At 35.3% G+C, this 23,334-nt stretch overlaps 1 protein-coding gene across 4 annotated transcripts; it reads right to left on the bottom strand.

Annotated features, from left to right (window-relative positions):
- Positions 1-12,917: 12,917 nt before the first annotated feature.
- RS31 (RNA-binding (RRM/RBD/RNP motifs) family protein) lies at positions 12,918-18,942 on the bottom strand. 4 transcript variants are annotated; one of them, XM_088846141.1, is made up of 6 exons: positions 18,854-18,942; positions 17,781-17,896; positions 15,190-15,302; positions 14,402-14,631; positions 13,546-13,800; positions 12,918-13,173 (listed from the first exon to the last, which is right to left on the bottom strand). In XM_088846141.1, the coding sequence occupies exons 2-6, from the start codon at positions 17,884-17,886 to the stop codon at positions 13,143-13,145; spliced, it is 735 nt and encodes a 244-aa protein (XP_088702267.1). In that variant the 5' UTR covers positions 17,887-17,896; positions 18,854-18,942; the 3' UTR covers positions 12,918-13,142. The 4 variants fall into 4 exon arrangements, with proteins under 4 accessions (XP_088702267.1, XP_088702268.1, XP_011626070.1 ...); XM_088846142.1 differs by having other exon boundaries at positions 17,781-17,917; positions 18,910-18,942; XM_011627768.3 differs by having other exon boundaries at positions 18,910-18,942.
- Positions 18,943-23,334: the final 4,392 nt, after the last annotated feature.

Genomic DNA, 23,334 nt, shown 5'->3' with positions numbered 1-23,334 from the left:
GATCGATGTTTTTCACTAAATCAAAGAAAGAAAATTACAAGACAATTTACTTGAGAACCGGAGACTCAATCTCCCACAAAGCCTTCTTCTCTACAGTTTTCTCTCTCTGCAAAACCCCCAAAAGTTTCTTTCTGTTTTTCTCTAGGAATTTTCTCTCTCTACAAGAGAGGACAAACCCAAAAGTACACTTATGTATGGCCTACTTTTCCACACATGCTTTCTCTCTCTAGAAAAGCATAGAGAATAAAGCTCCAAAAACAAGTACGAATCAAACCAATCTCAACTTTCATAACTTTATCAACAAGAAACTTTATCCCCATCCATGTGGACTTAAGGCTCTATCTTAATCTAAGTAGGACTTATCCATAAACTTAAATCCTAAATAATAGGCTCTACTCAAATAAATAGGAAACCTAAATTAGGGAAAACCAATCTCTTAAAATTAGGGATTCATGAATTCAATATAAATATCAACAGTTATCTACATGACTTTAGTGGTGGGGGTCCATAATAATACCATCTTTTTTTCTCCTCTGCAACTGGACTGGAATCTACTTGTCATTCTTTCCCACTCCAATTCATAACAATTACATTACCATGTATGGACAACTCCAAAAATATCTGGCAGTTTAAAGAGAGAGGCGAACGAGGTTTAGAGGGCCACCAACATTACTAATTGTATCGTATATTGTAAGATCATTTATTTTTTATACAAAAATATCACAATTACACTAAGCCATGGGATGTGAAATTTGAAAGCTTAAATTGTGTCATATAATTTGAGAAATTTTATTTCAAACTTTCGGCTTACTTAATGATAAACCCCTAGCCACCCGATTTTACATCTAGTAGTCAATAACGCTTGTGACTAATGCTAAAAATAAATAGTCTTATTGTATTTATTTCTTTATATTATATAAAACTTCGACTAGAAAGATCATTTTACTCTACCTTCGGCATATGGACAAAAATAGATCAGTCTATAAGCCTTTTTCATTATCTCTCAGAGTTCTATTCAGACCCACCCTAGGTTCCCAAGAGAGCTGCCATTAAAATTCAGCTTAATAGAACCAACATGTGGTATAATCCAATGTTCTAATCTCTGGTTCTTCCTATTGCTTGCTTTTATTAGTTCCCCAAAATTATTGACAATGTCCACTCTAACGATCCTTTTACATTCCTTGGTAGCATGAGTCCAATCAACAACTGTCACAACTATTCTCGACTTCATCATTTCAATCCTGTACAAAATTTATTCTATTGTGTTCTTTCCATAGGTGCCAAACCGGAGCTGTAGAAGATATATTGAACCATAACACTCTTTCCACATGACAAAGGATAAGGACTAATCAAAGAGATGTGTCATTGCTTTTGAAACAACCCATTGTAGTCTAATTAACTGCAATACCCAAATCCGAAGCTTCCCATTGAAGTCTAATTAACTGCAAACCCAAATCCGAAGCTTGCTCGTAAAGCCGCAGTGTAGAACAGGTGATTCATATCTTCTTTATTTTCTTTACCCCTTAAGTATCGACCAGTAAAAATTTCTCCCTCTTAACATATTTGCAATGAGCAGTTCACCAGGATCTAAGATCCAAGCAAAGCATTGCATTTTATGAGGAGCGGGAAGTTCAATGCCTTAGTAATTACAAAGTTAAAAAGTTTGGGTTTCTCCTAGTACATCAACTATTATGCTAACTTCATCTAGAACTCACCATCAGAGGTGATCCCCCAACTTGTTTCATCTTTTTCACCAGACACTAATAGAAATGTTGCATCCACTCCTTCAGCCACGCAACCTGTGGAATGAAGGGGTCACTTATTCTTGGATACCTAGATGGGATTGTGTTCATCCCCTAGCCTTTTTCAACATAATTAATTGTTACTTGATGGTTGGAAAGCATCAGAAGAATCCGACTTACAGAGCTTTGTCTCCAAGCCACTTATGGAACAAGAATAGAGTGTCATTCCCTTTACCTATCAACTTTCTTGTGTTTCTTTGAAATCAGGCACTATAGTAAACAATACATTTCCAAACTCTCGAAGATTTCAACTCATCTTAGTCTGCCAACTCCCAATTGATGGCCATATTTACTTTCTACCACCCGCTTCTAGAGATGAGTCCAAATCATTTTTTGTGAATCAATAGTAAGAATCGAATCAAGATGTAGCATTGCCAAATATCAGCTGCTAACCACTCAAGTTCAAGTTCAATTTCTTTAGAAGACCAGCCTTTTTTTTTGGGTAAATCAATGGGGATGACGAGTCCTTGTCCTTTTTCTTTTTTTTTAGCTGAATCACAAAGATATTACATGTACAAGCATCAAATTGCCCTTTGAAGGGGGATGTTGGAAATTTCATGCGACTTTACAGGGCTTATAAAATCTTGGGTGGGGGGGGGCACGCTAGTCATACCGTTGCTTCTATTATACTGCATTTTTTGCCAAACAGCCGGCAACTGCATTTGCCTCCCTCAAGACATGAAAGATCTACAACTAATGCTCTACAAAAGAGGAGAGCTTGGCCCTGCAATTTGACAAAATTATGTGCAGCTGCCATGGGGATCTATTGCATAGGTTCAAGGAATCAACAAGCAATTTGGAGTCGCTCTCAATGATCAAGGGTATTCAATGTAGTTCCTGTGCCAGAGAGATGCCTAGGTCCAGAGTTTGAAACTCAGCGAAGTTATTGGAGGTGGTACCCAAGGGGATTGCAAAGGCTACAACGAAACCACCCATGTCATTTCTAATTATTCCCCCACAGCCTGCTGCAACAAGATTTCTAAAGGAAGATCCGTCTATGTTGAGCTTGAAGTGATCAGTGGGAGGAAAAGAACATGCAACTTGAATTGGGGTAAGGGGGCGCTCTACACACCATTTCATATTGAGGTTGGTGGTGATGTTACTTTCAGATGGATGTAAAGTCCTACCCTTCCCTTCTGCAAGCTTGCTGACTAGGTGGATAATGCGCTGAAAAGGGTGCTATCTAAAAGTCTTCCTCCCTTCATGGATGCGTGCATTGTCCTCAGCCACGGACATCAGATGGTGATGGAGAAAGAAGAGAGCCAGACTTTTTTCATGTTGATGGATTATGAAATGAAACTTGATCCACTTAACCATCATCATCATAACTGATTGCTTGAGCAGTATGAGTTTGCCAAATCTCCAAAGTAGAGATCTCCAGAGGACCTGTGAGAAACACACTACATAATAATATGGTCAGTCGTCTCCTCTTTTTGAAGGCAAAATGGGCAAATACACCAAAGGTAGGCCCCTAGATTGGAGCCTACCTATGGTAGGAAATTGTGAATGTAGCGCAAGTCATGTGAACCATTTTCCTTTAGATTGAGAAGGGGTTTTTCAGAGGGCCTTGAAAACTGGTTGAACAGGAGTATTATGTCATATGTGATCCCAAGCGCTGCCCATTGAGAAGACACCATCAGCAGAATGGATCCAAACCAAGTGATCTTGTAGGGGGTGTATAGGTAACACATGCAAATGCACCTCCTCCCAAGCAAAGCTTAATGAACCAGAAGGGGGAGGACAGAAGAGCCCATTTCTGCGGTGAACCCTCGATGTCATCAGAGACCTTGGGCTTTGCCAAATTTCCCAAGGTTCTATGCACTTCTACACTATATTTCTCCCATAGAGAACGTTCTGACAACCACAGATCAGCCCAAAAGTCGATGAATTTTCCATCGCCAACTATCCATGTCACATTATATTGCAATCTATTTAAGCCCAAGGTTACCCCTCTCCATGCATGAGAGCAACTTTTGAGCTGGGCAAAACAAATTGAAGAATATCGAAAGCATCTATGCTTGAAAAACCTGAGCAGCAGGAGGAGGGTTTTGAGGTAATTCTTCATGCTAGCTTCATCATTCCAGCCATGTTGAAGTCGTGAATATGACGAATTCCAAGCCCTCTTTCCTCAGCCTTTCGACATACAATACCCCAATTTACTAAGTGCAGCCCTTGTTATCTGAACTCCCTACCCAAAGAAAATTCCACTAGAGTCGTTCAAGACTATTACATGTGCCGCTAGGGAGAGAGAATGAAAGTATCCAATATAGTTCATAACCATTGAGGATCGATTTTAAAAGTTGTGGCCGCCCTGCAAAATATAGAGAAAGAGCTTGCCAAGAAGCAATCCGAGATATGGTCTTTCCAATTAGGCTATGACATTGTGAGTACCTCAGGGGTCCATGAAAAAGAGGGAACCCAAGATCTTTAGAAGGAAGGTCACCTATCCAAAACTGGAGGATATGAAGCACTTGAAGTCTCAAAGTTGTGACGACCCTAAAAAACATAGCTTTGCTCTTGTTGTAATTTAGTTATTGCCCCATCACCATACAAAAAACATCAATCATGCATCTGATAGTCGATGCCGCCTTAACAAAGGCCTCGCAGAAAATAAGGGCATCATCCACATAGAGAAGATGATTGACCTCGTAGTTACATCTCGACGAGAAAGCAGAAAGGAGGTGCTTATTTACAATAGTCGCATCAATCATCCTGCTAAGGTAGTCCATGACAAAGAGGAAAATGTATGGAGATAGAGGGCTTTTTTTCCTTTAAAAAAGCCTACCAGAGATCTGTTGTGCAAGATAGAGAATAAAGGGGTAAAGATGCAATGCTGGACCCATGTTATAAACATATCTAGAAAGCCTATGAGACCCTATCATATGCACTGCTAAGGTCCAATTGAAGGCATATTTTTGGCTTGGCTAAGTTCTTATGGCATAAAGAAATTAGCTCATTGGCTATGAGAATATTATCGGCAATTATCCTTCCCCTCAAAAATGCTGCTTGGCATGGATGAATTAGTCGATCAAGAACCATCCTTAGTCTATTGGCCACTATCTTACCGATAATCTCGTAAAAGACATTACACAGGCCAATGGGACTAAAATCCTTCATTGTGGTATGGCAGTGCACTTTAGGAATCAAGCACATGAAAGCTAAGTTTACCTCCTTCAAGAACTTGCCTTTCAGTCCTGAATAGCATGGAAGAGATCCCCTTTGACTGGTGTACGCGGAAGCTCTAAACCGGACAGGTCAATTTTTGGCAAATAAAGTACGAGAAAAAAGGATCGACAAAAAGCAAGCAACAAGCAGCGAAAATAAAGCAGGAAATAAATAACAGAAAAAAAACACCAAGATTGACGTTGCTCATCACTGATGTGACTACATCCACGGGCAAATACGATCGATATTTTTCACTAAAAAAAATTTTGCAAGGCAGCTTACTTGAGAGAACCAAAGACTCAATCTCCCACAAAGCCTTATTCTTTACAATTTTCTCTCTCTACAAAAACCCTTAAAAGTTTTTTTCTATTTTTTCTGAATCTATTTTCTCTCTCTAAATAACCCTATATATATATATATATATATATATATATATATATATATATATATATATATATATATATAAACCCCAAAGAGGTAGTACGTGACAACGAAGAGCTTTATCCTATTTTCCTAACTTTTTGGAAATGACTTTATCCATATCCACTTATAGACCTAAGGCCCATCTTAATCTAAGTATGACTTATCCATAAACTTAGATTCTAAATAATAAGATCTACCCAAATAAATAGGAAACATAAATTAAAAGAAACCAATCCCATAAAATAAGGATCAAGAATCAAGACAATTATCAACAAATCTCCTTATTGGCTTGAATTCCAAAAGAGATTTCCATCGACCGTCTTCTCCACATGTGCTCTCATAGGTACTTATTTTGGCAACATATTAGTCAAGCCCAAGCATAGTTTGAACTTCTGTAATAGAACCGGCTTTCTCAACATATCTGCAACATTCTTCTTGGTATCAATCTTTAGCAATAAGATATCACCTTCAGCTATGAATTCAGGGATAAAATGGTACCTGACATCAATATGTTTCTTCCTTGCATGATATACCTGGATCTTCGTCAAATGTATTGCACTCTGACTATCACAATAAACAACAGTCTCATCTTGTTGTAAGCCCAAATCGCTTACAAGTACTCTAAGCCAAATGACTTCGTTTACTGCCTCAGTAACAACCAAATATTCTACATCAATTGTAGACATGACAACCACAGTTTGTAGCATCGACCTCCAATTAATCGAATTTCTTGCAAGTGTAAATACATAGCATGTAGTAGATCTCCTACAGTTCAAATCACCTACAAAGTCAGCATCAACATAACCAATAATCTTATCACCAAACTTGTTATCTCTATCCAACATCAGACCCACATCTGATGTACCATTTAGGTAACACAGAATCCATTTTACGGGATGTCAATGCTCCTTTCCTGGATTAGTCATATACTTGCTATCAACACTAACGGCATGAGAAATATTTGGATGAATGCAAATAATTGCATACATGAGGCTTCCAACTACACTCGTGTAGGGAATACGTGACATGTATTCCTTTTCAGCATTTGAACTTCAGCCGATAATATAAAATGTGCAGCAAGAGAAGTACTCAGGGGCTTTGAATTTTTGTCTTGAATCTAACGAGGACATTTTCAATATACTCTTTTTGAGATAACCGCAATTTACCCAACTTTCAAACTCTACGTATCTCCATGCCCAAAATTTTATTTGTTGAACCTATATCTTTCATTTCAAATTCTCTGATAAACTGAATCCATTTACTGATTTCTGAAGATTTCTTCGCAGCAATAAGCATATCATCCACATATAGTGATAAATAGATGAACGACCCATCAGCAAATCTCTTAAAATAGACACAATTGTCATCCTTAGGACATACCCATGTCCAATCATGAATGTATCAAAGCGCTTGTACCACTGCCTACGAGACTGCTTTAGGCCGTACAATGTCTTTTTCAGCTTGCAAACATGGTTATCCTTTCCTTTAAAAACAAACCCTTATAGCTGAGTCATATAAATATGTTCTTCTAACTCTCCATAAGGAAATGCAGTCTTGATATCGCGTTGCTCTAACTCCAAATCACACAATGCAACTATGGCTAGTAATACTCGAATAGAAGTGTGTTTCACGACTGGAGAGTAAATCTCATTATAGTCAACGCCTTCTTTCTGTGCATAGCCTTTTGCAACCAAGCATGCTTTAAACCGATCACCACCAGTATCATGTGCCCCATCTTTTTTCTTATAAACGCATTTACAACTAATGGCTCTCTTATGCGACTTATCTGGGCACCACATTCTATAGCCCTTAATTTCATCCGCATAACCAAGAAAAATACACTGCGTTAATTTGGGACTTAACTTGTCATCCTTCACATGAACATAAGCAAGCCAACCAAAAACTCTTAAATGAGAATAAGCAATAGGTTTACCAGACTATACCTCTTGTGATGTTCTGCAATCGATTGTTGTAGATGGTAACCTGTTGCCAAGGTAACACGTCGTATTGACTGCCTCTTCCCAAAAGTCATTTGACAAATCAACATTACTCAACCTATTGCGGACATTCCCTAGAGGTGTTATTTTCATGCTCTCAGCAACTCCATTTTGTTGTGACGTCTTCAAAGTGTTTAAGTGACAAACAATTACTTCGTTCTTGCACAAATTCACCAACTCCGCTGAAGTTTACTGTCCACCATTATCAGTCCTCAAGCACTTGTCTTTCTTTCCAATCTGTCTTTCGACCATAGCTTTCCAATGCTTGAATATGTTAAATACATTTGCATTTTTCTTTAGTGTGTAAATCCACAACTTCTTATAGATTATGAAGGAAACAAAGTATAGACATCCACATTTTAAGACAACCGATGCAGGGCCCCATACATCTGAATGAATATTAGTCCTTCTTGTGGTATGTTCTGACGTGCGAAGCTGTACCCTACACTGCGCTCCATAGACAGTGCTCACAGAAGTCCAACATGCACTTCTTCATGCCTTTGATCAATTGACATTTGCTAAGTTCCGCCAAAGCACTCTCACCTATGTGGCCCAATCATATAGGCCACAACTGAGTCAAATCAGAATAACTATCATCAAATATAGAAACTAATGTTCTATCCGTGATAGTATTCCCAAGAAGCACATATTAATTCAATATGATCTTCTTGTCTTTCATCACAACCAGAGCACCATTAAGAATCTTCAGAACTCTACCTTCTCCAACAAATTTGCAGCCATTTGAGTGTAAGGCACCCAAAGAGATAAGATTCTTCTTTATATCTAGAACATGTCTAACATCAGTCAAGGTTCTCACAACTCCATCATACATCTTGATAGTTAGTAATTGTCCCAATACCAATAGTTTTGCATGCTGCATCATTCCCCATCAAAACTTATCCACCATCAGCGTTCTAGTATGTGGTGAACCAATCCAAATGAGGACACATATGATAGGAACATCCTGGATCAAGAACCTACGAGTCTTTAGAATTATCACAATTTATCGAGACTGACAACACATTATTTGTTCCACTTACCGAGCTTCCATCAACTATATTGTTGTTTTAGAGGCTCGTTTTTCTTTCGCTTTGAGTTTCCAATAATCTTTCTTAATATGCCTTTTTTACTTGCAGTAATTACAATAAATATTATATTTTCCTGATCTGGATTTGGATATGGATCTACCATGTCTTTCATGTCTCTTTCCACTTCTTTCAACAGATCTCCGTTTAGCTACTAAAATATTTGCATGTTGTTGAGCATTATTATGTCTCTTCCTCAAATCATTAGAGAGAAGAGTTGAAGTCACATCTTCCATCTCTATGGCATCTTTTCTATAGAGCAATGCTATGACTAGATGCACATACGAATTAGGGAGTGATAACAAAATTATAGCATTATCCTCATCATCCATCATCCATTTTAACACCAATATTCAATAATTTACAAATAATTTTATTAAAGTAATTCAGGTGTTTATGGATATCTATACCTGCATTCATCTGCAGTGTGTACAATTTTTGTTTCAGAAACAATCGATTTGTGAGGGACTTCGTCATATACAAACTCTCAAGCTTCGACCAAAGACTCAATGTCGAATCCTCATTGAGGATATTAAATAGCACTTCACTCGATAAACACAATAAAATAGTGTTCATGGCCCTCAGATCTAAGTCTTCCCAATTCTCATCAGACATAGATTTTGGTTTCTTTGACTTTCCTTTCAAAGCTTTATGTAGACTTTGTTGCCCTAGCAAATCCCAAACATTGATTTGCCAAATTCCAAAGTTATTTTTGCCATCAAATTTATCTACCTCGAACTTTGCATTAAAAACCTTTACCACCATACCAACAACCCCAAACCGGGCTCTGATACCACTTGCTGTGCACGAAAGCTCTAAACCCGTATTCAAAACCTCTACCATCATACCGACAACCCCAAATCGGGCATTCAAAACCTTTACCACCATACCGACAACCCCAAACCGAGCTCTGATAGCACTTGTTGTGCATGGAAGCTCCAACCCGTCGGGTTTAGAGTTTCTACGCACAACATTGACGACATCCCAACTGAACTTATAGAATTCCACCCCAAACCCATACCGACAACCGGTGCTCCAACCCATCGGGTTTAGAGCTTCTAGCACAACATTGATGACTTCGCAACTGAACTTATAGAATTCCACCCCAAAACCATATCGACAACCCGAAACCGAGCTCTGATAGCACTTGTTGTGCATGGAAGCTCCAACCCGTCGGGTTTAGAGTTTCCATGCACACAACATTGACGACATCCCGATTGAACTTATAGAATTCCACCCCAAAACCACCAGGACGACCTCATATCCCACACAAACCATCAAGACGACCTCATATCCCATAAAATTCTTGATTTTTCCAGCCTTAGTTACAGTGAAACCATGAATACAAACATAGAAAACTTTTATTCTTGATTTTTCCCAGCCTTAGTTATAGTGAAACTATGAATACAAACATAGAAAGCTTTTTTTTAGTAGTCAATAAAAATAGCATTTTCTACCTTTGATACGAATAGAACTCAAAACGTTATGTTGTGGCGACCCACCACTCTGACCAACTAACCTTGAGTCCAAACCCACAAACTAAATTGAGCAAAAAAATTCCCGCCTATTGTTGATGGAAAAATCAACACCGCTATTGCCCTAGTCTATTGTTTAGTTGTTCCATTGACTAACGGTTGAATCAAAGACAAAACGGTCAGTAGGAAGTCCCAAACAATCATGTGATTTCGACGATTATTTGCTTTAATTTCACATTTCAAAAATCAAAACCGATTTAAGACAACGAAGATGTGTGTATGCGTGAGAAACAGACACCCGAACGAGGTTAAATGGTCCTGTAGAAAAGATCTGCAAGTCACTTGGTGTTTTGGATGCTGTTTGGACCAATTACATACCACATCATTACATGAAGATAGCAGGAACAGTAATATAATAATGTTGCCAAGACAAAACCTGAAATTCGGAAACACAATGATTATAAATTGTGACAAATTCGTAACAACATACGGGCTTATGACAGCCTTAAATTTTATTTTAATATCATCAAATTTTAAATTTAAAAAATAGTGTATAGATCAAACCATTGTTTAAAAAAACGCCGAGTCGAAACGGGCCCGGTTCGACTCGGAAATCGCCATGGACGGATCGAATCGGCGAAAAAAATGGGAATCGTGGATTCTGTACAGTGACTCGCCAATTCACTGTACGGGATCAGCGAGTCCGTATAGTGAATCGACGAGTCCCGTACGGAACCTTTTTTTTTTTTTTTTTTTTTTAAATCCATGATAGATTTTTTTGTAATACTTGATCGATTTTTTTGTAATCCATGATCGAATTGTTTTTTGTTTTTTTTTGTAATCCATGATCAATTTTTTTATTATTATTATTTTTTTGTAAACCATGATAGAATTTTTTTGTAATCCATGATCAAATTTTTTGTAATCCATGATCGAAATGTTTGTTTTTCTTTCTTGTAATCCATGATCGAATTTTTTGTTTTTTTTTTTTTTTTTTTGTAACCCATGATAAAATTTTTTGTAATCCATGATCGAATGTTTTGTAATACATGATCGAAATGTTTGCTTTTTTTTTGTAATCCATGATCGAAATGTTTGTTTATTTTTTTGTAATCCATGATCGAATGTTTTGTTTTTTGTTTTTTTTGTAACCCATGATAGAGTTTTTTGTAATCCATGATTGAATTTTTTGTAATCCATGATCGAATTGTTTTTTTCTTTTTTTGTAATCCACGATTGAATTTTTTGTTTTTTTTTGTTTGTTTTTTTTTGTAATCCATGATCGAATTTTATGTAATCCATGATCGAATTTTATGTAATCCATGATCGAATTTTTTGTAATCCATGATTGAATTTTTTGAAAATTTGTGATTTTTTTTTTTTAATCCATGATCAAATTTTTTTTTGTAATCCATGATAGAATTTTTTGAAACTTTGAGATTTTTATTTTTTAATCCATGATCGAATTTTTTTTTGTAATCCATGATAGAATTTTTTGAAAATTTTTTAATCTATGATCGATTTTTTTGAAAATTTATTATTATTATTTTTTAATCCATATTATTCAAAGAGAAAATGAGAGAGATGATGATTATGAGGCTCACCCTATCCCAGCCATATTATTCACATATCGAGTCCCAACAGCAACAGTGTAGGTGAGCATGAAGGATGGACAATCTTCGGGGATTTTAGATTGGGAACAACAAAACACTACCACTCAGGGATTTGGGAATAGTCAGACGCCTGTTAATATCAATGATTCGTTTTTAGATCGAATCAATGAATTGTTAAACAAATTCAATCAATGGCACCAACGTGACCAAGAAGAACAATAATGTCGTCTATCATTTTATTTTTAGATCATATGTTACTAATTTTAGGCTTTATTGTAGTCCATGTATGTTGATATACTTATTCCATGATAATTCTATGTTTATCCTTTTGTGTGATGTAAATTAAATGCTGAATGGCGGTTCATGCAGGGAAAGAACATATCAATATTCGCATATTCATTCAAAAACATGAAAATTCTTAATGGAGTACCTTCATTTCTTATTGAATTCCTAAAAAACAATATTTATAATGAATTTTAATAATTTTTTCGGATTTTTTTTAAGCTTTATTCTGACCGATTCACCCGATTTCCGATCCACATCGCCGATTGACCGATCCGGATCAATTTTTTGGAAGCCCGATCCGAGTCACCGATCTGTTTTTTAAACTGGATCAAACAGATTTATGACCATTGAAAATTGCCGATATAGATAACACATCACAAAGTGTACTATTTTCACGACTTTTAGTCATTTCTTTTTAATCCATGCATCTGAAAGTTAAGATTATTAAATTTGATCATTTTTCAATATCAAAAAAAATTCCACTAGACTTTTGAATTTCACCTTAATTTGAATGTTTAATTGAATTGCGCCTTAATTTGAATGTTTAATTGAATTGGAACTTGCCGTTTATATAGAGCCTAGACTCTAAACAATCAAATTAGAGCCACCTTCAAATAGTGGTTTCAATACTGAAAATCTGTGTGATAGTCTCAAAATATAATTTCTCATTTATTTATAAAGTTTAAAAATTTAAAATTAATATAGATCAACAGATCTACAAACACTAAAAAATCTTAAAAATTAACAATTAAAAAATACGTTACAAAATACACTATTTCTAAAGCTTGAAATCCATTTTTTTTGACATATTCATGTATCTTGATATCGAGAAGATCATTTTGAAGATATTTGAGCACCAAAACAACCTCTCCTTGTGAAAGTTTTGAAGTAGGCTCAAATTTGATTGTTTAAAGCCTGATATAGAAACTTTACCCTTTTCCATTTCCATAAATAAATAGTTTATTCGTATACTTTGCTAAACATGACTAATCATATATATTCTTTCATTCTGAAATTTAAGAAACCACCTAAACATCACTAAATGATTATTTCTGAAGTACAAAACGAAGAGTATCCAAAACCACCATTTCATATTTCATGTCCCAATAGAAAACCAAATGAGTTCACAAATGATTTCATCTCACATCCAAAGACTATACAAAGATATCTAATCTTATACCTCGTATACTACAAAAACAGAAAAAAGTGGTAGTGAATAAAAAGATAATTGACATGTATAAGAAGAAACTCAGTAGCGGCGGCTTCTACAACCCCCCCCCCCCCCCCCCCTCCTTCCTCATGACCTCGAGCGTTTGATCGGCGATCGACTGTTAAAATGGAATACACCATCAGCAATGAAATCTTTAACTCTCAACGTGACAATTTTTCAAAATTTTCTGATTTCATGCAGATTGCTATGATTTTCAAAGAGAAAAACTGTTTTTCCTTTCATAGCTCAAAATAATATTCTCCGAAGTTTTCAGCGAATGGCCCTTTCATAAATTGAAACAAAAGAAATGTGGTTTTTTTAAATTTCCTGATAACTAGACAACACTCTTTCTGAAGACCTCTTTAAGCAGTAAACCACATAAAAATTCCATGATCAAAAACCAAGTGCTAACTAGCTATATATACTTTTTTAAAAGCGATAGCAAGCACAATCAAATTAAAACAAAGAGCCGGAAGGAAAGATCCCTGACCTTCGATAACTTCCATATTCAGGGCTACGGTTTCTCCCATATGCAGATGGAGCTTCATATCGGTCATAAACTGGACTTCGTGCCCTCCCATAATCAGGGCTTGGTCTTGCAGGGCCCTTGCGATAGCTAGGGCTAGGAGAGCGACCATAGAGCGGGCTTGCCCTCCCATAACCCCTTCTTGGACTGTCGCGCCTCTCTCGCTCACTATCATCCTTCAATGCATACTCAACTGACACAACCCTGTCAAGTATCTTGCTGCACCATTGCCGAGAAGTATGCACAGAAGCAAGTCAGAAACTAAGCAAAAAACCCAATAAGAGATATCATGAGATAGCCATAAACAGCCAGTGTATTGTGTAAGTGAATGGATCCAACAAAAAGTATCACTTATTCTTCTCCGATAATTGATCCAGTAAGAGTTATCCAGAAATCATATATACACAACTTGTATATATTGATATATAACATAGAAACCACTGTTCATTCTCACAATGATTGTGGAAACTTAGCTGAACCCAATTAGAGATAATTTCTTTATTCACATGAAATCAAACCATGGTTAGAAACTTAGAAGAACCCAATTAGAGATAATTTCTTTGGAAGAGAATCAAATACATATCCAAAATGTAAATCCATTTCATGAGAAATTCACATGAAATCAAACACAAAACTACCAAACTGTCGGAGATCAAAGATTCTCTTCTTTTTTTTGTTCCGTTTTTTCTGTGTGGGGAGGGGGGGGAGGGGGCAACTACTTTTATTATGTAAAACTGTTGTACAACTGTTGCTTTTTGGAGATCAGGAAAGATTCATAAACCCAACTTCATAAGATATGCACATGTTCCAGGTTGCTTACCTCATGTTTGTACTCTCGAGAGCTTTGGTGGCTTCTTCCTGTGTTTCAAACTGAACAAATGCGAAGTTCCTTCTGATCCGCACATGCAAGACCTTTCCATAAGGTTCAAAATGCCTCTCGATGTCCCGAATCCTTGTGTTGATGGGATCAAAGTTTATCACAAACAGTGTTTTCGTGGGCCTCATGTTCACAGCGGGCCTAGAATCACGATACCTACCACGATCTCCATGCTGAAGATGAGAAAGTTAATTAGACCTTCGCATATAATTGAGGAAAGCTTATCGAACATGAACATGAACAGGAACAGGAACAGGAACAGGAACATGAACATGAACAGGAACATGTACAGGAACGTGAACGTGAACGTGAGCTCGTAATAAAGGGAAAGCCTACAATAGTACAACAGACTTTGACTATAGATTTGGAGAAGCATCCATCAGGTCATGCCCATTAAATTAAATGATTGGCAGAGAGATGGACCACAGTTGGGGACATCTCCAAATCTCACAGATCACTGTCACAGACCACACAGTCGGAGAGATGGACCACAGTTGGGGACCTTCAACATATGCCCCTAACAGATTTTAGCTTTTCATAGTCCTCTATGGCATACTTTCCAATAAAACTTTAAAAAAAAAAAAAAATGAAAAAGAATAATAAAAACAGAACACCAGGTTAGGACTACCAGATGTTAGCTTTCCATAGTCTTCTATGGGATACTTTCCAAAAAAAATGGAAAAAAAAAGAAAACAGAATAATAAAAAGAGAACGCCAGGTTAGGAATTCACCCTCGCCCACTCCACAGAGAGCCTGCGCCTGTGGTACCCAAAAGGCAGGTCATCAAGATGACGGATGGCATCAGCTGCATCATGCTCATCCTCAAAGTAAACAAAAGCAAACCCTGCAACACAAAATAAAAATTACAAAAAGTTAGAAATGCACCCTGCAAAAGTTTTGGCATATTTTATCTTGTTCTCTTCCATTCTTTATGAATCAATGAGGGAGTCTAGCAAATAAGGACTTGCTTCCCAGATAGCAACAGAAGTATACAACACCTGCTTATATGAGAAGGCCTGATGCACAAAGGATGAGGTAAGGAGAGGCCTTCCATGATGATGAACTAAATGGTATCATAAAACTAAAGCCGAGATGATAAGAGACAGGACATCGCTGAATATGTGTAGCCATTCATGAAGCTTTTTTATTTTACGAACAATAAGGAGGCATGATGATGGAACCAGTTCCTCAGTAAAGTCTGTCATGGCAACTTTTCACCAATATGGTTGAATTGAACTAAGGTTGTGGATTATGGATGATTCAGGTGAAAGAAATGCAGAATGCCATTGAATGGAAGAAGATGAAGGCAGATGTGCTGGCGTAATGGTTTGCTTCAGTGTGGTGGGTGGTTTTGGTAGGGGCACTGAGAGCTCGGTTGCTCTTAAGTGTTCCTGCGTCAAAACAAACATTTAATACCAAGATTTTGATAAAAAAACCCTTGAAATTTCTTCTTTTTTTTTTTATCGTTTTTCACATGGCTTTTAGCAGACACTGTATATGGATATGAAGCACAGAACGGACACCAACTTCATTCCAACAAATGTCCTTGCTGCAAACCCAATCCTAAAAAGCCATAGATGGGTGACTCTGTCCATTGAGGTGGCAGTTTTTTTTATATATAAAAAAAGCAATAGCATTTTCAAGTATAGTACTATAGTAAAAGTCCTTGACTCAAAGAAAGACTGAGGACTATAAATGAAGTCTTTTTATGATACCGAAACCTTAAAACCTACTTAGGTTGCATTAAATATAAAACAAAAGCAAAATTGAGTAAAAACAAGTAGCACACTAATCACTAGCAATCTATTGTGCTGTTGATGGAAGGATTTGATAGAAAATGGCATGGTGTCCGATCAAAATAACAGTTCAAAAGCCTCAATGAAAAATGCATTTCAGAATCAATAGGAAAGAGACAAATCTAGTCAAATATTAGCAAAACAGAAAAAATACAAACTCATTAATTTGTGAAAAAAATCCATTTCCGATTTTTTGGTAAATAAGAAATAAACGCATTTATATAAATAATTTATAATAAATAAATTCATTTCAAAAAGCTAGGACGAAATAAAAAGAAAACAAAACAATTCATCAAGATCTCCATAAGGTAGAAATAAATATAGTGTGTTGAACCTTACATTTTATATAAATAAAAATTTCATAGCGCTTTTGACATTCCAAACTCTCATTAAAACACATTAGAAAGCGACGAAAAAAAAAATCTCTCTCTCCTGTTTAATTAACCACGCACATCTACGCCAGAACCACAATCAAGAAACTGACATTTCAATGGGATGTATGTTGCCTGCCTGTCTGACACATGCAGGCACACATGCAGGCGTACCCGCATGCACAGAGTACAACTTTGAAGATGGCATCGAACAATATGGCATATGCGCATCCCCATCATGCACTGGGTAATTAGGATTGGAAGCAAATATCACATTAGGATCATGGTAGGGAAGTAAAATCAAGAGAAGATCACAGTAGCTCCATCACCACTTGGGCTTTAATCCTTTAATTGATTCTGGAGGGATTTTGGATGCTAATATAAAATAGCAAGTCCCTTGGGTCTTCATGGTGCATTGCGTCATCTGATATCACCATTTTCCTGGCTGTCCTGCCTTGCGATTCTGTGGCGTTTAAACTTTGGCCACCTCCTCATAGGTCATACATTGTTTCTTAGTTAACAAATTTCATTGCCAATTAAAAAAAACAAGAAATACAGGTTTAACTGGAAGTTCAGAAACCGCAACAGCACATTGACATTTTCCTCAGGTTGTTAGAATCTCAGTTTTGTTCAACCTCAACATCATGTTTCAAAAACATTTAGCCAGAACATGATTTAAAAGTAAACCACAAGCCTTTACCATGAAGTGCCAAAGCATTTGTCATCCAAAATGGGCTTCAAAGTGATGTAACAATAATCTAATCCGCTACAGGTAAAGGATTTAATTTTCCACCTCACCCCAACAAAGTAAGGACAAATGATAAAATATACATGAAGGAGAATGCAATCTCCATGTATTACATTCCAAATTAAACAGTCCTCAAAGAGACCAATAGTAAATATCAGGCACAATTTCAACTCCGAATATTTCAAAAGATTAAAGCGACAGGCACATTTATTAAAGGCTTTTCTTTTCTTGATGATCCACAGCTATTGGAAACTTAAGACAAGTGCACTATCAAACTTGTAACCGTATATGCTTTGACAGGAGATTATCACCAACAGAATTAGTAAGAAACATGAAAAACCAACATAGCCACACAAAGGACCAGAATTGAGCCCCAATTAATCAGCAAAAAGGGAATAAACTGCTACCTGATTTCATGTCGACACGTTCAACCCTTCCATACTTGGAAAAAAGGCGCTCCAGCTCAGAGTGGCGAGTTTCATGGTCAAAATTACCACAAAAGACAGGCCTCATCCTCGGAATCCTGAAATGAAGAGCAACTAGCCTAAATAGAAGAATCAGAGTATAAAACGAAGAGACAAAATTACAAAAATAAATAAATAAATAAACACATGCAAGTAATGAAGATCACGGAAGTGATAACTGTCAAATAAAAAATAAATAAGTAAAACTGAAGAAAAATAAAATAAGCCAAATTATTCAATGAACAGTTTGTTTCCAAGAGCATATACAGTAAAACAAAACAGTGAATAATTGGATGTAATCATAGTTCTTCTCAAGGAGCCCCTAGTCCTCCTAAGAAACCCTAGAACTTCAACAATCAAATGAAGCAATACAAATCGACAGGCTATACCATGAGGACCTCCTAGACAGTAACCGTAATAGTTCAGTACATGAGGTCCTCCTAGAAAGTAACGGTAATGGTTCAGTGAGAAACCCTAGAGAACTCATAGATCAATAATGAAACCCTAAAACAAAAAATTTAATAGACCGAAACCAGTTCAATAATGAAACCCTAAAACATAAAATTTAATAGACGGAAACCAGAGCTAAGGGCTCTTTAAAGGAAACCCCATAAGTACAGAACAACAAAAAAAACAAATAAATACAAAACAAGCCCATCATTTGAAGCACCCAAATAAAGAAAACCTGATTTCTCCACAAGAAACCCACAATAACCCATAGATCAAGAGGGAAACAGGAAAAGAGAAACGCCAAAAGACCAAACCCAGGGTTCTGAAAAAAAACACCCCAATGTTTAAGAACCAAACTGGGAAAAGAGAAACCAAATACAAATACATGAAACTCGAGCAAACCCAGAGTTCTGTAAAAAAAAACACTCCCTAATGTTTAAGAACTAGATTGGAAAAAGAGAAACCAAATAAAAATACATGACACTCGAGCAAACCTAACCAGTGTCGTGAGAGAAAACCACAACGATTAAGAATCAAAATGGAAAGAGAAAAACCTTACAAAATACCTGAATCTCAAGCAGACAAGAGACTGAACTGAAACTAAGAGAAACCCTAAAAATACCTGAAAGTCGAGTCTAGCAAATCTCTTTCGTGTTCTTAACGAATCTGAGAATAGGGTTTATATAGAGGATGGACAATGCCCTAAAATGACGCTAAGTTAACGGGGCTAAAACGCGTAGATTAATTACTCTTAAAGAATAATTATGCGGACTAGACCGCATTAATACAACGCTAGGCCACATTTATACAACGCGTTGATACAATGTGTAATATCATCCTACAAGAATGATCCCCATCAAATTTAGCACACATCTTTAAAAAAATCAACTCTCATACTCATCTTATAATTTTTCTAAAAGTATTTGTCAAATTTAATGATGATTTTATAACATCCTACTCACATGGGCATAAGAGGAGTATAAAAAAAAACAATTAAAACTAACACATATAAATGCCTTTTTAATATAATTATTATTTATAGTTTTAAATTTCTTTTATTTATGGGTGCGGTTTGTATAGAGTCTTGCTCTAAACAATCAAATTAGAGCCTACATTCAAATACTGTTGAGAAATGTAGTTTCAATATTGAAAATATTTGTGATAGCCTTAAAGTATATTTTCATCTTTATTTATAAAGTTTAAAGCTTAAAAAATAATGTAGATCGATAGATCTATTAAAACTTAAAAATCTTGAAAATTGATGGTCTAAAAATGCATTACAAAATACACTATTTTCAAAACTTGAAATCCATTTTTTTCTCATATTCATGCATCTTGATGCTGAGATGATCAATTTGAATATATTTGAGCATCAAAACAACTTCTTCTAATGAAATTTTTGTGTTAAGCTCAAATTTGATTGTTTAAAGCCTCTGCTCTATATAAATTTTTCCTGTTAATTATTCGTATGCATGATATCTATGTTAAAGATTATATATTGTCTACAAATTAAGATCAAATTTTATTTCAAATATAAATTTATTGAGAGGCATGCATTTCTATATGTGCAGGCTTCCTGATATTTCTTAATTAGTTCTGTCATTGGCCCATAGTGACGAAATGGTTTATAAGGAGATGCACTCGATGTGAGGAAAAGTAAAGTACGAGCCAAAAGGCACAATGATCCTGCGGGAGTATAACTTTGATTTACTCCCTCGGCTAAAATATCATGTTAACTAATTTTAGGACCTCAAATTTTTGGTGATATAACCACTTTAATTAATAAATTAATCTTAATAAAAACGTTCTAATTGCACACTTTGTGCACCTGAAAAGAAAAGCTCAATAGAGATTTTCCAAATTTTAAAAGGTGATATCTAAGTGTTAAAGAACTCAAAATTTGGTTTTTTTTTAAATAATTACCTAGTAATTCTTAAGTGGTTCTCAAATTTTCATATTAAAATGACCAGCGAGTAAATCACCATGGTAGTAGGGAGTAAATCCATATTATCACCATGGGAGCACCGCATACTGTCCAAATTAAATTCGTAATTTAAGAGAGTGCATGGGAAATGGAGATTAGTGTTTTCTTTTATATGGCTTTTAGTCTCTTGGTCTATTATACCAAGAGGAATAATCGATGTAGGGTTTTACAGAGGTAAAGTTATGAAATCAACATGGAGAGATGCATTATTAAATATTTTATTTTATTACAAATCGAAAAATTTCCGTCTCAGCGGGTCAAAGTAAGGTGTTGTTTGGCAACTGAAACTTGAAATCTGAACAGGAGATTTTCAAGTCTGAAATATAGAAAGCATAAAATCGGTTACCTGGTAATAGAAAATGCTACCAATCTAGAATTATGGATATTTAAAAATATATATATTTAGTGAGTTCTGAAAATTAGCCAATTTTAAGTGTTATTAAAATTTTCATTAGTGAGATAGTAATGTTTATTAAATGAATGAATTTTCACTATTATAGCTCATCCATGTCCAGCGCAAAAGACTTTCTCTATTACATAAAAGAAAAAAAAAAAATCAGATTAGGCAAGAGCTTGTGTAAATATTTCAATTTTATTTTGTTTTCTAAACATTGGATTGAGCTAAAATCTTGGGCACATATGGTTGTCCTCCTCAAGCACTTAAGATATAAAATATTTTGAAGAAAAATAGAATAACAGAAACACCCCTGAAACTCCACATTATAGATCACCTAAAACACTATAATATCATCTGTCAAAGCATATTTTGATTTTTTTTTTTTGTATATATGCGATGGATTCAAATTTCCAATTGTTTGTACATCTAAATAACTTGTACCTATAAATAACATTTAAATAAGGGTGTGGTTTGTATACAGCCTAGGATCCAAACAATCAATTTAGAGCCTACCTTCAAATAGTGTCGAGAATGTGGTTTTAATACTGAAAATCTTTGTGATAGCCTTAAAATATATTTTTATTTCTATTTATAAAGTTTAAGCTTAAAAACTAGTATAGATCAATAGATCTATGAAAACTCGAAAATCTTGAAACTTGACAGTCCAAAAATGCATTACAAAATACACTATTTCCAAAACTTGAAATCTATTTTTTTCTCTTGTCTATGCACCTTGATGTCGAGATGATTAATTTGAAGATATTTGAGCATCAAAACAATAGAAAACCCTAAAAGCAATCCACAAAAACAATAAAGAATAAACAAACACAAAAAAAAGAGACAACCAACCACAATATAAATATATACGTGGTTCGGCAACGTGCCTACGTCCATGGGAGATGAGAGCTTATTTACTGGTAATGAATAATAGGGTTACAATAGCTCTCTTTCTCATACATCTCTGTTTTATTTTATTACAAAGAAATCTAAGTTTTTTTTTTAATCCTAGAAAAAGAATTATCTTTTATTACAAAGAAATCTACGTTTTTTCTTTAACCCTAAAAAAGAACCCCCATCGCCAATCCCAGGTAGATGGCACAAATTATCAAAATACCTTTTTACTTCACATTTGGTAGATATATTTCCTCATAATACAAGGTATCAAGGCATCAATCCTCAACAAAAACAACCTCTTTTAATGAAATTTTTTAGGTAGGCTCAAATTTGATTGTTTAGAGCCTCGACTCTATAAAAACTTTTTCCTTTAAATAATAGTTTGTGAAAACAAAATGACCATTTTGCCCTCAAAACTTTGAGGGTAGTTTGGTCATTTTATTTAATATAAATTATTTTTTATATTTTTATAAAACCTATCCAATTAGGCGCACATATACCCTTCAAAATTCATCTTGATCTGATTTCAGAAGAAAAAAAAAATTAAATTTTGTAAATATTTTCAAAATGATGAAATGAGCCAAAAAATGAGAAATATGTATTTCCCATTTTTCAATTTCCACGGTTTCGGTAGAAATCCACATTTTCATTACTTGAGAAATGTGAACTTCCTTTCATTTTAGCTTTTCCAGCTGCCAATTTGGGAAATGCTTTAGTGTTTGAGAAACTTTGCGTCTAGCAACCAAATTTTGAGATGCCAAACAAGAAGGGGAATTTATCAAACTACACCAATGATTTTAACTATTTAACATTTTAACCATAATTTTTTACCAAATTTCAAATTGCCCATCTTTCTTTTCATCGAATTTCGAATAAGCCATCAAATCACACATCAAAATAGGTTTTGCAATTTGTCAAAATACATTTAGGGTAAAATGTTAAATAGTTCAAAATTTGATCTTCAAATATTAGGTGTGTATTGATAAATTTCCCGTATAATAATTTTTAAGAAAACCAACATGAGGTATAAATGTTTCTCAAACTATCTTAAACCACCAACGTATGTTATTGTTATTATCCGAACTGTCTCAATTTGAACATTTTATGTTATTCTTTAAATTTTTTGTCACCAATAAGTTATCATGTGATTTTATATGGTTGAACAGCAATGTCTCATTAAATCACGCATGGGGATATCGTTAGTTTCCAATTACAGTATCTCAAATGAGTCAAGTTTGAGCAAGATATATGTACGGGATTTTCTATAGTTCACACCAGCGTTTTAAAAAACGCCGAGTCGAACCGGACTCGCCCGGTTCGACTCGGAAATAGTGAAAAAGGAACCGGATCGCCCCGAAAATCGGAAATCGTCCGGTTCTAGAGAGAACCGGACGATTCTATACAGTGAATCGCCGATTCACTGTACGGAATCGGCGAGTCCGAACAGTGAATCGGCGATTCCGTACGGAATTTTTTTATTTTTTATTTTTTATTTTTATTTTTATTTTTTTTTATTTTTTTTTTTTATTTTTATTTTTTTTTTTTTGGTAATCCATGATAGATTTTTTTTGTAATCCATGATCGAATTTTTTGGTTTTTTGTAACCCATAATAGAATTTTTTGTAATCCATGATCGAAATGTTTGTTTTCTTTTCTTGTAATCCATGATCGATTTTTTTTTTTTTTTTTTTTTTTTTTGTAACCCATGATAGAATTTTTTGTAATCCATGATCGAATGTTTTGTAATATATGATCGAAATGTTTGTTTTTTT

Source organism: Amborella trichopoda, chromosome 9, assembly GCF_054954075.1.
Source record: "Amborella trichopoda isolate Santa Cruz 75 chromosome 9, AtrichopodaSantaCruz75HAP2 v2.0, whole genome shotgun sequence".
Classification (NCBI taxonomy): domain Eukaryota; kingdom Viridiplantae; phylum Streptophyta; class Magnoliopsida; order Amborellales; family Amborellaceae; genus Amborella; species Amborella trichopoda.
The sequence above is the reverse complement of the archived record's forward strand: the minus strand, read 5'-3'. Positions and strand labels throughout refer to the sequence as shown.

Coding starts and splice junctions, on each gene's coding strand:
- RS31 (XM_088846141.1), bottom strand. CDS start 17,886: ATGAGGCCTGTCTTTTGTGGTAATTTTGACCATGAAACTCGCCACTCT. Junction 15,303..17,780: donor ACGTGTCGACATGAAATCAG/GTAGCAGTTTAT, acceptor TTTGTGTTGCAG/GGTTTGCTTTTGTTTACTTT. Junction 13,801..14,401: donor CTCGAGAGTACAAACATGAG/GTAAGCAACCTG, acceptor GCAATGGTGCAG/CAAGATACTTGACAGGGTTG.